The sequence below is a fragment of the Orycteropus afer genome, unplaced genomic scaffold, assembly GCF_000298275.1.
Source record: "Orycteropus afer afer isolate SDZICR_OR568_19922 unplaced genomic scaffold, OryAfe1.0 scaffold00239, whole genome shotgun sequence".
NCBI classification, from domain to species: domain Eukaryota; kingdom Metazoa; phylum Chordata; class Mammalia; order Tubulidentata; family Orycteropodidae; genus Orycteropus; species Orycteropus afer.
The window spans coordinates 2150354-2164965 of NW_006921826.1; the positions used below are offsets into that span (position 1 = coordinate 2150354).

The 14612-nt window shown below is 36.4% G+C and overlaps 1 protein-coding gene across 1 annotated transcript; it reads left to right on the forward strand.

Moving 5' to 3' along the window:
• Nucleotides 1–310: 310 nt before the first annotated feature.
• ZBTB18 (zinc finger and BTB domain containing 18) lies at nt 311–5221 on the forward strand. The gene is made up of 4 exons (XM_007949145.2): nt 311–370; nt 950–1031; nt 1196–1279; nt 3639–5221. Exons 1-4 carry the CDS (start codon nt 311–313, stop codon nt 5219–5221), a joined length of 1809 nt encoding a protein of 602 aa, XP_007947336.2.
• Nucleotides 5222–14612: the final 9391 nt, after the last annotated feature.

Consider the following 14612-nt stretch of genomic DNA (forward strand, 5'->3'; position numbering starts at 1 on the left):
TTGCCTCTCAGACCCCAGCTCCTTCTTTTATTCTCACCTTTCCAAGAGTGTGGAGGTGTATTTGACATTCACAGATGTCGTAGCCCTTGCAGGGCACCGGTCGTTTCTGCTGGGGTTGCGGTACAATTTCGTCAGCGATTCGAAAAGGCCCACAAAGTCTAGCGAAAGTTTCCCAAACTTCCTAGACCTGGCTCCCCCATCCCCCGCCCTTTTCCCTCTGAAAGGTGTTTTTTTTTTTTTTTTTTTTTTTTTTTGTGTGTGTGTGTGTGTGATCATAAACATTGTAGGGTGGGAGAAAAAAAAGATTGTTATGGGACACAGATCAAGCGGAAGACAAGGTTCTGCTTTTTCTGAACAGATAGATACACAGGTGCAGCATTCGTTTTAAGTGACCCTAGCAGGTCGTATCAGTTATTAGTCTCATTGAACTGAAGCACTTTCCAGGATTTCAGAAAGTACAGTTTCAGTTTGTTGATACTGAGAATTGAAATTTGCATTCACATTGGCAGTGTCAGAAATTTTACTGAGAAGGTAGTTGTGGATAGATAGTTTCAATAACAGTGAAATAACAAGGTGAACCAGGTTGAAGTAATAATTCTGAGTAAGTCTTAACGTTTCTGAAACATGTATCCCATTATCAGCAGGATAAAAAAAGTGCCATAATATTGATGAAATGGGGCTGGATATGTCAAGTGGGTTGGTTTAAAAATATTTCTAGGCTGTCTTTAGAACTAAAGATTGTTGTTTAGTAAAAGTGAATTTGGATTTCCTGAATAGCACGGTGGTTTGAGTGTACTTGTCAGTATATAAGGCAGTCCACCAACTTAAGACAGAAGTGTTGTTATTCCATAAATACAGTAGAACTCCATATGTGGAGTTTTTCAATTTCTTCTGTTAGAAAGTTGGGGAAAAAAAGGGAGACTTTGAAGTATTTTGTTTATACTAACAGAAGAGAAAAGTTCTCCTAAGAAAAAGCTGGTGGCAGGAGTGTAGAGGAGTAGCATATGGCATTAAAAGGAGCACAGCTGGAGGTAGCATTTCCATCTGAACATGATGTCAGAGCAGCTGACAGCCTGCCATCCCTCAGCCTTTTATTCTAACACACAGACAGGGAGTTAGTGTGTGCGGATCTGTGGTGGAGAAGGTATCTCATTCCTCTCTAACATCATCTCCACTTTGCATCTGTCTCTCTTAGTCTGCTTTTTTTCCACCGATGTAACAGACCTGGAGCCAGCAAGACTCAGAGGGAAGGACTTAATCAGGTTTATGTGTCCAAAAGGTAGGAGTAGCAGTAGATTAGATTGAGCCTATTTCTGTTTTGGTGTTTTGTTTATTTAATTAAAAAAGAAAAATCACATTCCTTTTCTAACCCAGTTTAGGAATAATATATGAAATTGAGTATTAAGTGAACATCTTATTGGAGTTGAAAGGCTTGGCTTGTTTAGTTAATTTTTATCCCTTTTACTTGAGCAAGTAACTTTAATACACAGAAATATTTCAAGTTTTGAAATGTTAAGAAAGACTTTGAAATACTGCTTTTTGAGATCACTTTGGCTTAAAATGCTCCTCCACCCCCACTGCTATTTAGATTCCTTTTGCTTTTGAGGGGAGAAATAGTAAACTGTCTGGAATCAAGCATTCAAACTTATATGAAAAGATTATTCTAGTTAAGAAGCTAGATTGTTGTGTAATTGATTCCACTGTGAAACTTTATTCTTCAAAACATTCAGCAGCACTACTGAAACATACAGCTGTAGTGCTTTTGAAACTGAAGGTTTTTTTTCTTTTTTTTTTAAGAAGGGGAGGGGAAAAAAAAAAAAAAAACTTTTGTCCCCAGGAGAATAGTTTGACTGGTTTCCTCATTTCTCTTTCAAATATATATTTAAGAGATCTTTTATTTCAACATAACAATAATTATTTGCAGGAGTTTTTGTGTTAGTGACTAATTTAGAACTTGTAGATTTGAGCTGCCTGAATTGGCCAGACAGCTGTAATCGCACTCCTCTATTCTTAATCTCTTTATCTGGGCAGCAGCTGCCATATGGCCACAGTCAGCTGGATCAGATGTTTATAAGCTTCCTTCTTCGTCTCTCTCTGTCCTCTCAGCCTCCTAATTTGATCACGGCTACCTTGTGAGCTGCCCTCCAATCTTTATTTTTAGCCCTCTCAAGGATTAGGATTGATGTTAACTGTGGGCCACTTAAAGTGATTGTATTGTAAATCTTGGTTGATTCTAGCAGTGGCATCTTGCAGAATGTATTTGGGGTTAGAATGAAAGTTTTGGTCTATCTTGAGTAAAGTATAGAAGAGGAAGGGAAGTAATTTCTAAATATTAAATTAATATGTATCCATTTCCCAAATGTACTTTCTGAGGTGAATGGTGTGGAACTTTGCTTCTGGTCACAGAAAAGGGAAGTCGAGTTTTCTTTATTTTTAAGGAGTTTACCCATTGCAGTTGAATTTTGACCCTTTGTACATCTTTGCCTTTCCTCTTCCTTGGACTCGCCCTCCCTCACTAGAAAACCAGGGCAACAATGCGTATTTGAATGAATAGAAGTTAGTGGGAAAACAAAATATATGGAGTTATTTTGAAACAGTATTTTCTGTTGTCTGAGGTAAAGCAGATTCAGAAAAAAAAGTTTCTCTTTTTCTAGAAAGGCTTTTTTTCAGGGGGGGCGTTGAACCTTGTAAAAGCTTTTGAGTTCCATTTGAAAGTGGTATGTCTGTATTTAAAACTTTGAATTAATTTTAATAAGGAATTCATCTTGCTTTGTAACGGATCAAAGTTTAGATGAGAAATTTTAGTTAAGTAAAGCCTCTCTGGTTCCTGAGATTCTAGAACTACAGATTCTGCAAAGCAATATAACTTTCTTTTATTTCTTCAGTTCGTTTTTAAAAAGCTTTGGATTTATACATAGTAAAGATGATCTTTTCCATCTGTTGGTGTAGTTCCTTCTGATCTCGTACATGTGTGCTATACCTGCAAATCTTAAGGCATTAACATCTGTTTTTATACACAGAGCTTTTGTTGTTGTAACACTCTGACTTTAAAAGTAAGTTGTTTGCTAATTTTTGGACTAATTATGCAATTTAATTTTTTTCTTGAGTCAGCCAAATGTGTATGTATGTTTAAATTGTGCTTTTTAAGTACAGTCAATATCAAAAGTAATACAATAAAAAGGATGGTGAACAAGCTTTCTTAATCTTTCAGAATGTGTTTAGGACTTTGTTCATTCTATGGGTTGATCCCTTTGAAACAGCAGCTATTTTGTCAGTTTTGTAGGATATAATTTGATGAGTAGAATTAATTAAATTTCTTCTGAAAGAGATGTAAGTCCTTATTCTCAGAAGCTGTAGTTAATTGAGGCTTTCAAAACTTGACTAAAAGTTCAAGGAAGGTAGTGCTACATCTGAGACAGTTTACCAGGGGGTAAAGAAGTTTGGAAAAAGTATAAATTTTCCTTCTCACGTTTAGGTTTTTTGTGTGTGATTTGGTCTTTGGGTCATAAGCCTGTTTAAAATTCAGGAACGTGTACCACAGCGGCCAAAGCTTAATTATTATTATTTTTTTTCATAGGGCTAGAGTGCTTAAGAGTTGTTCTTGACCAAGCACTAATGAGAAGTCTCTCTCTTTCTAGGTTATGAAGACAGTATGGAGTTTCCAGACCATAGTAGACATTTGCTGCAGTGTTTGAGCGAGCAGAGACATCAGGGCTTTCTTTGTGACTGCACTGTTCTGGTGGGGGATGCCCAGTTCCGAGCCCACCGAGCTGTACTGGCTTCATGCAGCATGTATTTCCACCTCTTTTACAAGGACCAGCTGGACAAAAGAGACATTGTTCATCTGAACAGCGACATTGTTACAGCCCCAGCTTTCGCTCTCCTGCTTGAATTCATGTATGAAGGGAAACTCCAGTTCAAAGACTTGCCCATTGAAGACGTGCTAGCAGCTGCCAGTTATCTCCACATGTATGACATTGTCAAAGTCTGCAAAAAGAAGCTGAAAGAGAAAGCCACCACAGAGGCAGACAGCACAAAAAAGGAAGAAGATGCCTCAAGTTGTTCAGACAAAGTCGAGAGTCTCTCCGATGGCAGCAGCCACATGGCAGGTGATTTGCCCAGTGATGAAGATGAAGGAGAAGATGAAAAATTGAACATCCTGCCCAGCAAAAGGGACTTGGCGACTGAGCCTGGGAACATGTGGATGCGATTGCCCTCAGACTCAGCGGGCATCCCCCAGGCTGGCGGAGAGGCTGAGCCACACGCCACAGCAGCTGGAAAAACAGTAGCCAGCCCCTGCAGCTCAACAGAGTCTTTGTCCCAGAGGTCTGTCACCTCCGTGAGGGATTCAGCAGATGTTGACTGTGTGCTGGACCTGTCTGTCAAGTCCAGCCTTTCAGGAGTTGAAAATCTGAACAGCTCTTATTTCTCTTCACAGGACGTGCTGAGAAGCAACCTGGTGCAGGTGAAGGTGGAGAAAGAGGCTTCCTGTGATGAGAGTGATGTTGGCACTAATGACTATGACATGGAACATAGCACTGTGAAAGAAAGTGTGAGCACTAATAACAGGGTACAGTATGAGCCGGCCCATCTGGCTCCGATGAGGGAGGACTCGGTCTTGAGGGAGCTAGATCGGGAGGACAAAGCAAGCGATGATGAAATGATGACCCCAGAGAACGAGCGAGTCCAGGTGGAAGGAAACATGGACAGCAGTTTGCTTCCTTACGTCTCAAACATACTGAGCCCTGCTGGCCAGATCTTCATGTGCCCTCTTTGCAACAAAGTCTTCCCCAGCCCCCACATCCTGCAGATCCACCTCAGTACGCACTTCCGCGAGCAGGATGGCATCCGCAGCAAGCCTGCGGCCGATGTCAACGTACCAACATGCTCCCTGTGTGGTAAGACTTTCTCTTGCATGTATACCCTGAAGCGCCACGAGAGGACTCACTCGGGGGAGAAGCCCTACACTTGCACCCAGTGTGGCAAGAGCTTCCAGTACTCCCACAACCTGAGCCGCCACGCCGTGGTGCACACTCGCGAGAAGCCTCACGCCTGCAAGTGGTGTGAGCGCAGGTTCACACAGTCCGGAGACCTGTACAGACACATTCGGAAGTTCCACTGTGAGTTGGTGAACTCCTTGTCTGTTAAAAGTGAAGCACTGAGCTTACCTACTGTCAGAGACTGGACCTTAGAAGATAGCTCTCAAGAACTTTGGAAATAATTTTATATTATTAATAATATAAATAATATATATACATATATATAAATAGATCTATATATAGTTGTGGTACGGTCTAAAAGCAGTCTTGTTTCCTTGAACTAAAAAGATGGGATATTAACTTGTTTTTGCACTTTAGAATAGCATGAGAATCTTACTAATTTAGCATTCTGATAAAGAAACTTTAGCGCAAGTCAGAAAATAGAGGTGTTTTCTTTTGTGGGGGTAAGGGAAGTAAGCCAATAAGAACCTTTTAAACAAATCATCATATCACAACATACTTTAGATGGCTTAATTTTGTTGACACTGCATTGTCTTTGGAGCTCTTTTTTTTTCCCTCCCACAATTTTTTTTTTTTTTTTTTTTTTAAAGTAGAAATTCCCTCAAGTTTTATCAGCCTCTTTGTAAGTCTCAAATTGCATGAATCTTTTCTGGCTGTTGGAAACCTGAATGCTTTTAGACCCAAATGGAAAATTTCTGAAATGCTGGATTATCTATTTTTAAACAAGCAGTTGACTTAAAACTTTCTGTGGCAACTTCTGTTTTTCTGACAGTTCCCAATGAGAAAAATTCTGCAAGTACACTGGGATCACTGGGACACTGTCTTTGTGAAGGTTTGCTTGGGATGAAAAAGGATATTGCAGCTTCAGCAGTGTTGAACTGTGTGTTTAAAAATGTGAATTACTGTTATTGTATACTGTAATTGATTACATGGGCTGGGGGGGTGTCAAAGAACTTGACAGGTTGTGTTGATGCTCTTAGTTGAGTCTTGAAAAGTAAATATTAACGCTACAGAAATGCATGAGTTTCAATATATTTTTGTCTTTGTTTGCATTGTATAACTTTAACGAGTGAGTTTAAAATTATTTAATTTCCTTAGAGAAATAGCACCATTTGGAAACTGGTGTTATAAAGAACATAAATGCACTGTTTTTATTTTATTTTATATAATTTAAATTGACTTTCCCACTGTCTTTTAAGTTGAAACTGTTAAGCTGAATAAAAACTTAAGCTGCAAATTGATAACTTCGCTACATAACAAGGAAAATATAAATGTTTACAAACGGCTTAAAGATTTGCATGTGCAGTGTGCATTTATAACGAACTCTTAATTGCACAAAACCCATGCCAGCTCAAAGTTTAGGTGTACACATTTACCCAGTTGAGCATTTTTAGAATAACTACTGCACAAATTGACAATAGGTCATTCTTTTTCTTGTTGTTGCTCCCCTTTTCTTTTTCTCCCCTTCTTCCTTCCCCTCCCTCATCTCCCTCCACCCCCCACCCCCCACTCTTGAAAAGATTCTATGGACTGAAAAAGCCCCGGGCTGAAAGGACTGGACTGCCTTGATTGACATGGGGAAGGGGGTTAGTAGACTATGTGTATCGCAGCAGCAGAAGCTGCAGCCCAATGTGTGGTTTAATGACCAGCACACAGGGCAAAAGCATTTTGCACAGTGTTTGTTTTCCTGTCTTGCACTTACAAATAAGGTCTATGGGAGTAGCATGGAAAACGTTTGCTGTTTTTCCCTTTTTTTTTTTTAAATTGCTTTTGTTTAAAATTTGATCGCCTTAACTACTGTAAACATAGCCTATTTTTGTGCTTAAGATACTGAATGGAAAACTCCATTGTGTGTTGCTGGACTGTTTTGGAAATATTTGGTCAAATGTGTGTTAATTTGGCTGTAATGGCATTTAAAGCAAACAAACAAACAAAAAAAGCTGTGAAAATGGCCTTGGATCATTATCTTTAGTTACTTGAAGAGTTTCTAGTTTTTTTAAAAATACAGTTTATGTTAAGATAATTTTTATTAATTTAGAGAAGACAATCAATGTCTGTGAGAAAACGGACTTTCTTTTGGATTTTCTTTTTGTGGTCATTGTGAGTGATTGCTTTTTCCTCTTATTAGTTTCACATTCTTCCTTTGTTCTAAAAACTTAGACTGACATCTAGCTTTGACAATCATAGTATGTTTTATTTTCCTGAGGGGGGAATAACTTATAATGCTGTTTAGTTTTGTACTATTGGTGTGTTGGTGAATTTTTAAACTGTGTGCTAACTGCAATAAATTATATGAACTGAGAATCTTGTGTGTGTTATTTGAATTGTGATCATATATTACATAGATTCTAAGCATGTATCACACATAGCTTCTTTATCTTAGTATCAGTTCCATTCAGACTTTATACTATTATTAAAACCCCTTAGATCACTCAAAATGGAAATGTGTAAACATTTTTGCATCAAGGCATTTAAGACTATATTAAATAAACATTTAAAAAATGTGACCCTTTTCTAAAATCTGGATCAAGAACGTTAATTCCCTAGAAACTTTGGAATCCACGAAACTTCAAGTGGTAGCATAGGTTTTCATACTATGCTGTACAACTACTAACCCATACACCTTTAGTCACTTTTTATGTGTAATTTTATCCGAAGTTGATTGGTCAAATCTATTCTGTGTTCTAGTTTAAGTGGAAAAATGAAGGAGACTGGATGTCTTAATTTGGAAGACTGCTTGGCTAATGACTGGAATTCTAGGCAATCAAATTAGCAGGCGTTCAGATTATTCAAGATTAGTTTTATGCATCCTCTTTGCTTCTGGGAGAATGGACAGGGTTCCAGGTTTCAATCCTCAAGTTTTAATTTAAAAATACTAAACACAGACAGCTGTTGAAGTACATTCCCTGATTTTTGTGATGGTCCCAACATCATCTTCCCCTTGAGCTTGCCAGGGTAAGGAATCCTGCTTATGACCTAGGAATTTGACCAGAACACCCATAGTTGCTGGAGGGTTCTATAGAAGAAATGCCACATACTGTCCCAAGTGTGGGCAGGGACATGGTAGGCCTGGGAGACTCATGTATCCTAACTGTCCTTAATTTCGAACCTCAAAGATAAAGCGAAAATACAGTTTTACATTATTCCTATCAAAAATAAAATCTACACTTAGAGTAAATGTCCTTTAGGAAGGTTAATAATATTCTACAGAAGAAATAGAATATAAAATCCAGACTTGAAAGTGTACCATTCATACTCTATCTAATGGCTTTGGATGGGAATCCAAAAAAGATTTTATCATAAAGCACAATCAGTAATTTACAATATGAAACCCTACATTTCTTTTTTGTTGTTGAAACAATTTCTATTTACATGCAACTCATTGATTTTAACCACCTGAACATTGTTTCACGCGAAAACAGGATGTACTTTTGACCTCCACGAAACAATTTCTGGAGCAATTGCAAGTTTATAAAAATTTTCTTTTTTAAAAAGGTGGGTAGGAGGCCTTTGTATCTTGTATTTTCAGTTCCTGTAGTACTGGTTGGAGTATCTCAAAGCTTCCTGACTATGTTGACAGTTTAGTTTACTGCTTAGCATCTCTGATTTTAAATGTGAAGTATTAATAAACTTAGTTGGATATACTTACAAAAAATATTTTGATGTGTAATTTGGAAGAAATTATTTCTTAAAACATTCTTTGCAAAACTCAGGATATTAATTACACAAATCGCCACATTTGATAAGTGGAATGAGAGAATTAGTTTTTTAATCACTACATTGAAATTATCTAATTAATTTGTCATCTAGTCATGATGGAAACTATTCAAATTCATCACCCCTTTGACATCTGGCTGATACATAAGTATATTTTAAATATGTGGTTTCGTTTACTTTTGAAAACATCTGTTTCTTTTAGATAATCAATTATGCCCTAAATCAATGTAGGCCCAGCCTCATGTGCTAGGTGTACCCTAGGGAATATCCAAGAAGTATAAAATGTTAAAGAAACTGGTTTTGGATTTCCTTTCTAGTTAATTATGCTATCAGATTAATAGGTGGATTGAGTAGAGTTTTTCTTCAACACACTTGTCAAGAACAACTACAAACAGATTATTAAAAGGTTAGGAAAAAGTGCACACATATTAAAAATACATACTAATTCACATTAAAATGATTGAAATGTTCATTTTCCAAGTACATCTTTTGTTTTGAACCACTAGCAAAGAAATCATTTTTTTAACCCAAGAAGTAACAGTACTTACAAAATCATGATCTTCTAAGTTTTATTGATAAACACACAAGCTATTAAAAGATCTTGACTTAAAAAAAACCCATCATATTAGATAAACTTTTTAACATCTTTAAGATCTCAAAATTTCATGTATTGCATGAATACATTTTATCCCTATAAAGCGTAAAACGTTCTTTCCCAATGTAAGAATTGTTGGAGATTTTTTACAAACCTTAAGATGACAGAAAACTCAGATAATTTTAGATTTTAATGTGCAGATACTGATCTAAATTTTTGTTTGAATTGGTTGCAGTGTTTGACATTATTGATCAGATACAGTGAATTGAGTAAGTGTGAATTTTGGAATCCAGGACAGAAAAGCTCAGTCCTATTCATTTCAGTCATTTGCCATTAAAATGCTAAAAATAATACTATCTTTAAAAATAGAGCAATTTTTTTTTAAGCAAATAGCTTTTAGGAGTTTTATTTTGGCTGTGGTCCAGGTTTATTACATTGACAGGATTTTGTTCCTCATTTTAAAAGTATTCTACCTTTGCCTGCACAAACACAGCAAAATACCTTTATATGTAATCCTTTGGTCCAAAATGTGGAACCACTCATCTTTTGACTTCAAGTCAAATTAGTTACATAAAAAAAAATGTCTTATGTTTATAATCCCCCCACCTCACTTCCCACTTATGTTTTCTTTATATCCTAAAAGGATAGTTAAAACAGTCTGCTCTTACGGACAGCACTGGAAGAATTTAGAAATACTACTTCATTTTCAGAGGCATTTGGAAATGAAACTTTTAGTGATTTTGCAAACCAACTCCTTTAAAAAATCTGAACTTTTTAAATTTCTTAGGAAAGAATCTTAATGTGAAGATGCAGTTGAACTCCAAATTTAAAACATTGTAACAAGGAAAGGTGAGGTCATAGAAATGTATTTGCTAATTGGGTGTAGGTTCTGATTAAACAGTGGTTTGAAAAGATTTTTTTAAAGCCAAATGCTTTAAGATGCATCTGCTTACACTAACATTGTTGAATTAGTTATCTAGATAACTCATACTCATCAAATAGCTTTTTCCCAAAATATTTCAGCACTTGAAACAAAATTTCTGAATTTTCTTAATTCTATTTTAACATTGACTAATTTACTGTTGATCTTAATTCCTAGGCTTATGTAAGCGTGATACTTCCTTTGGCTGAAGCGTAGTAGTTTACCAAAGAATACCTTCAAAGTGAAATTTTTTATCTTGAAATTTTGAGTACTTATCCCCAAATAAGGTGTCTCCTTTTCTAATCATCTGAAGGAATGGCTTTGCAGTTGAGCTTGCATTTTACTATGGGAGGCATTCTCTTTAGTTAGTTTGGCAGAAGAGGTGTGAAAGCCCAATTTGGCTTTAAAATGTAGCACATTAGTCAGTAACAGTTTCAGTGAGGATATTTAGAATGGCTTTGAGAGGCCATGTGGCCCCCTTAGAGAGTCCATTGACGGAAATTACTTATTTGCTGTTTGTTATAAACTCTGTAGTTAATCATTAAATCAAGTAGTTTTTATTAAATATCAATATGCATGCCTAGTATGACTATAGGAATTTTGAAAAGTCCAAATGGCCCAAATATTCACATTTGTAAGAAGTTTATTTGTAGTCAGTAGGAAATGGCACATGAAAAATGTATTTAAATATTGATAAACATTTCTAGAATAGAGTAAATCTGTTGTTTTAATACATAATGCAGATACAATGATACTGAACTTAAATGAATAGCATGACCATATTTATGTATGGTATGCCAAGCCAGAGCTAACTTTTGATATGTGACAGAGCTTTAAAGTCTGTATCTTAACTATGTATGATTGAAAAATATTTATTATTTAAAATTATTTATAAGTAAGGACATAGTTACTTCACTTAGAAAAATCATACTGAATGTTATATATTTTACCTTTGACAGGATTTTAAGGTCCCTAACATTTTTGTATGTCCAATGCTAAGAACATTTAGGGTTTTTTATCTGAATCTCTTAAATTTACTTTTGAAATAGACTCTTTATATATATACATTTATCTATCTGTGTGTCTGTGTCTGTGTATATATATACACACACCTTTTCTATGGAACATTTCTTTGGAAGTGTATCTTATGAATTAGCTGTTTGGTAATGTTTCAGTATCTATTATATGCATATCAGACAAATAGTAATGCTTCCTAACAATTTCTATTTGGACAATCTTTGGAAAGGTGGAATGATACGATAAAAGATCATCACAACATTTAAGAAAAGTATTTATTGCCCGTGCACTGTAGCTACCATAGAAATTAATGCCACTTACTCGTATTTAGTGTAAAAAAAATCCATTTCTTCTAATTTCTGTTTCTCTGTCACTTAAAATGCTCATCAAGTAGAGGAAATTGAAGCATAGAGCCATATCCACACAAAATCTAATTTATAGTTGTCTCTGTGCCTAAGTGACTTTGTGAAAGAGGGTCTTTCAAGCATATGAGAGGAGGGAGAAACGGTACAGGTTTATATTTGAAGCATAGGCATTGTACATGAGCCCTTAGTATACAATTTGTTTAAAATTGCTTCTAAAGCCCCCAGATTTTGCAACTGAATAAATAAACCAAAGGAAACTTAAGTCTTGCAGATGGAATATTCCTTTAGGTTCTTATTTTTGTTGAGACTCAAACTAAAATTCAGATTTTATAGTCTGTTATCTATTTTTCTTACTACCCTTTTATTTACTATAGGAGAATACATTTTATGCATTGAGTGATTTTGGCACCATTGCACAACTAAAATTTCCACTCAGGTTGCTTTAGTGTCTGAATTTCTACCGTTTGAAAAAGTTGAAACAGATTTGAAATGAAACTACCTTTGAGATTGGCCCTACTTACCACTCTGCACCAACACCTGTGGGTCTCCACTAAGTGAGGCCTGAGGAGGCAGAGAAAGGTGCTGAGGGGTTATTACAATAAACAGCATGAGCTGGATGACACCCTTAGGCTACAGGAAAAAAAGTTAGGGGCTATTTGGGGCACAATGAAGTTTTGCTTTTCGTAGTAAGTGTGAAGTCTAGAAAATGTAGTGATTTCTCACATTCTATTTATAAGTTATTTTACTTGAGGGATGCCTCAAAGCAGTACTAGAATCACTTATGTGCAAAAGGGGGAGGGAAGAGGGCTTTGTCATCGGTTACTTAATTTGCCTTGTAAAGGTGCTTATCGTGCAGTAAAAATAATACTTCAGTCAAAATACAGCAGGCAGTTTGTAGGTTTGACCAGTATGGAAGGATTTTAAATGATTGAAGTGTTTCTGTTTAAAAGTCAGTCAAATAATGCCCTCGAGGAATGAGGCATTCAAACCTCATTTTGTTCTTCTTATTTAGAAATACATATATAATTTTTCTCCCTCCTAAAATAACAATTTTCAGTCTTATAAACAAAAATAATTCCAAGCTTATATCTGCATCCAGAATTAAAAAAAAAAAAAAAAATGCTTTCTGGACTAGTTGCTTTTGAAATAAGGAACTAATTTTGTTTTTCAAATTGCAAAAATCAAATGGTCAAAATGGCCCGATTATTCCCCATTATTTGAAGATCTCCACAAAATCATTTTTTTTATTTTTGTTTGTCTGACATTATCTCTTCACAGATTGCTATATCCTATATTCTTCCATAGACTGTAATCGGAAATGACAAAAACTTAAGAGCTGGAAGGGGCAAAAGTGACTTCTAGTTGATTCATCCTACACCATTAAAGGTGGAAGAGCAGGCCCAGGGCTGGCCACGGATTGTGCCACTAGTAGGGAAAGAGAGGGGCAAATATTTCATTAATGCCCAGACCTATGGGACATATAATTTTAGGGATGAGGTTTTCCTCTCTTTAAGGGCACACGAAGGTTGAATTCCTCACTCAGGGCACATCTTTCCTCAGATCTCAATCTGAAATCAACATTCTGCTTATGCCTAAGTGTTAAAATTTATGTTCTGCAGATTATCTGTTTACCATGATTTTATTTAGCATTGTCTGCTATTGACTGGAATTTGGAAACAGTGGCATTATACTATTTGTTTTCCTGGTTTTAATACTATCAACCGTGTGTGTGTGTGTGTGTGTGTATACACACACACACACACATATATACATATATTATATATATGTTGTACATATACATATACTATATATATACATACATACACACACACACATGCATATGTAGCAGAACACTCCTGGTGTCAGAGAAGGGTAGTTTTTGGCCCCTCTAACTCATGGGGTTTCCATGAGTCAGAATCTACTTGAAGGCAACAGGCCTTCAAGAGCTAAAACCCCGGCTGAATTCTACTGACTGCCACGCTCTCCTTCTCTGCTCCCAGCCACGAAAGGGTTGCTCCGGTTTCCCAAACATGGTATTTGTTCAACCACAACGAGGCACAGCTACTTGCAGACTAGTAACTGCAGGGCTGACAGAGCTGTTGCTGGACGTGAGAGAGGGAGAGAAGAAACAGAGATGCACATCAGAGGGTGGAAGCCAAATGGGAACCATAGAACTTGTTTGCTGCTGAAATGGGAGAATTGAATATTTTTCCACTTAATCTGAAAATTGGCCTTGGTTTCTTGGACTGTTTCTTACCCACTTCTCTCAGCATCATCTGCTGCTTAACAGAAAGTAGGGGAAGGTCTATCACCTTACCTTCATGCCTTCTTCGTTTGTAAGACCAGAGTAATGATATCTGAGTCACCTTCCTTGGAATAATACAAAAATGAACACTCACAAGCATTCTCTCTCAGGAAAAGGTGCTCGGTAAATTTGAGGAGATATAATAATAATAATAATTTTTTAAAACCAAGAAGAAGTTTCTACTTATATGATAAAGTCTTCCTACCAATGTGGATTTTTTTTAATCCGATGTTGATTTTTATGATTTAAATTCACTGAGCACTAGTAGACTCTACTTTATTTCTACATGAAATGTGAAAATTAACATGCCCCAGTAATGCAAACTGTTCCATGTTCTCAGATGTGTTTGTAGGTGTGTACATGCGTAGGTACACAAACCTCAGGAATTTACAACATATTTTTGGTTCCTTTTGACACAGTGCTCAAAGCCTTTTAGGATCTCTGTCCGATTTATCCAGTCCTAAAACCTAAGATGAATACAGATATTTTTCTCTTAAAGCTGATGAAGCCAAGCCTGAAAGCTTCAGTTCATGCTTACTTTTGCATCATGGTATAAAAAGCCAGTATGATTAATATATATAATGATAACAAACAGGCACAACTCCCCAGGGAAGCACACAGATTTAAGTGATTTACCCAGAGATGTAAATGATTTACTCAAATCTCCCCAGGAGAAGGTAGCACGTGCCAG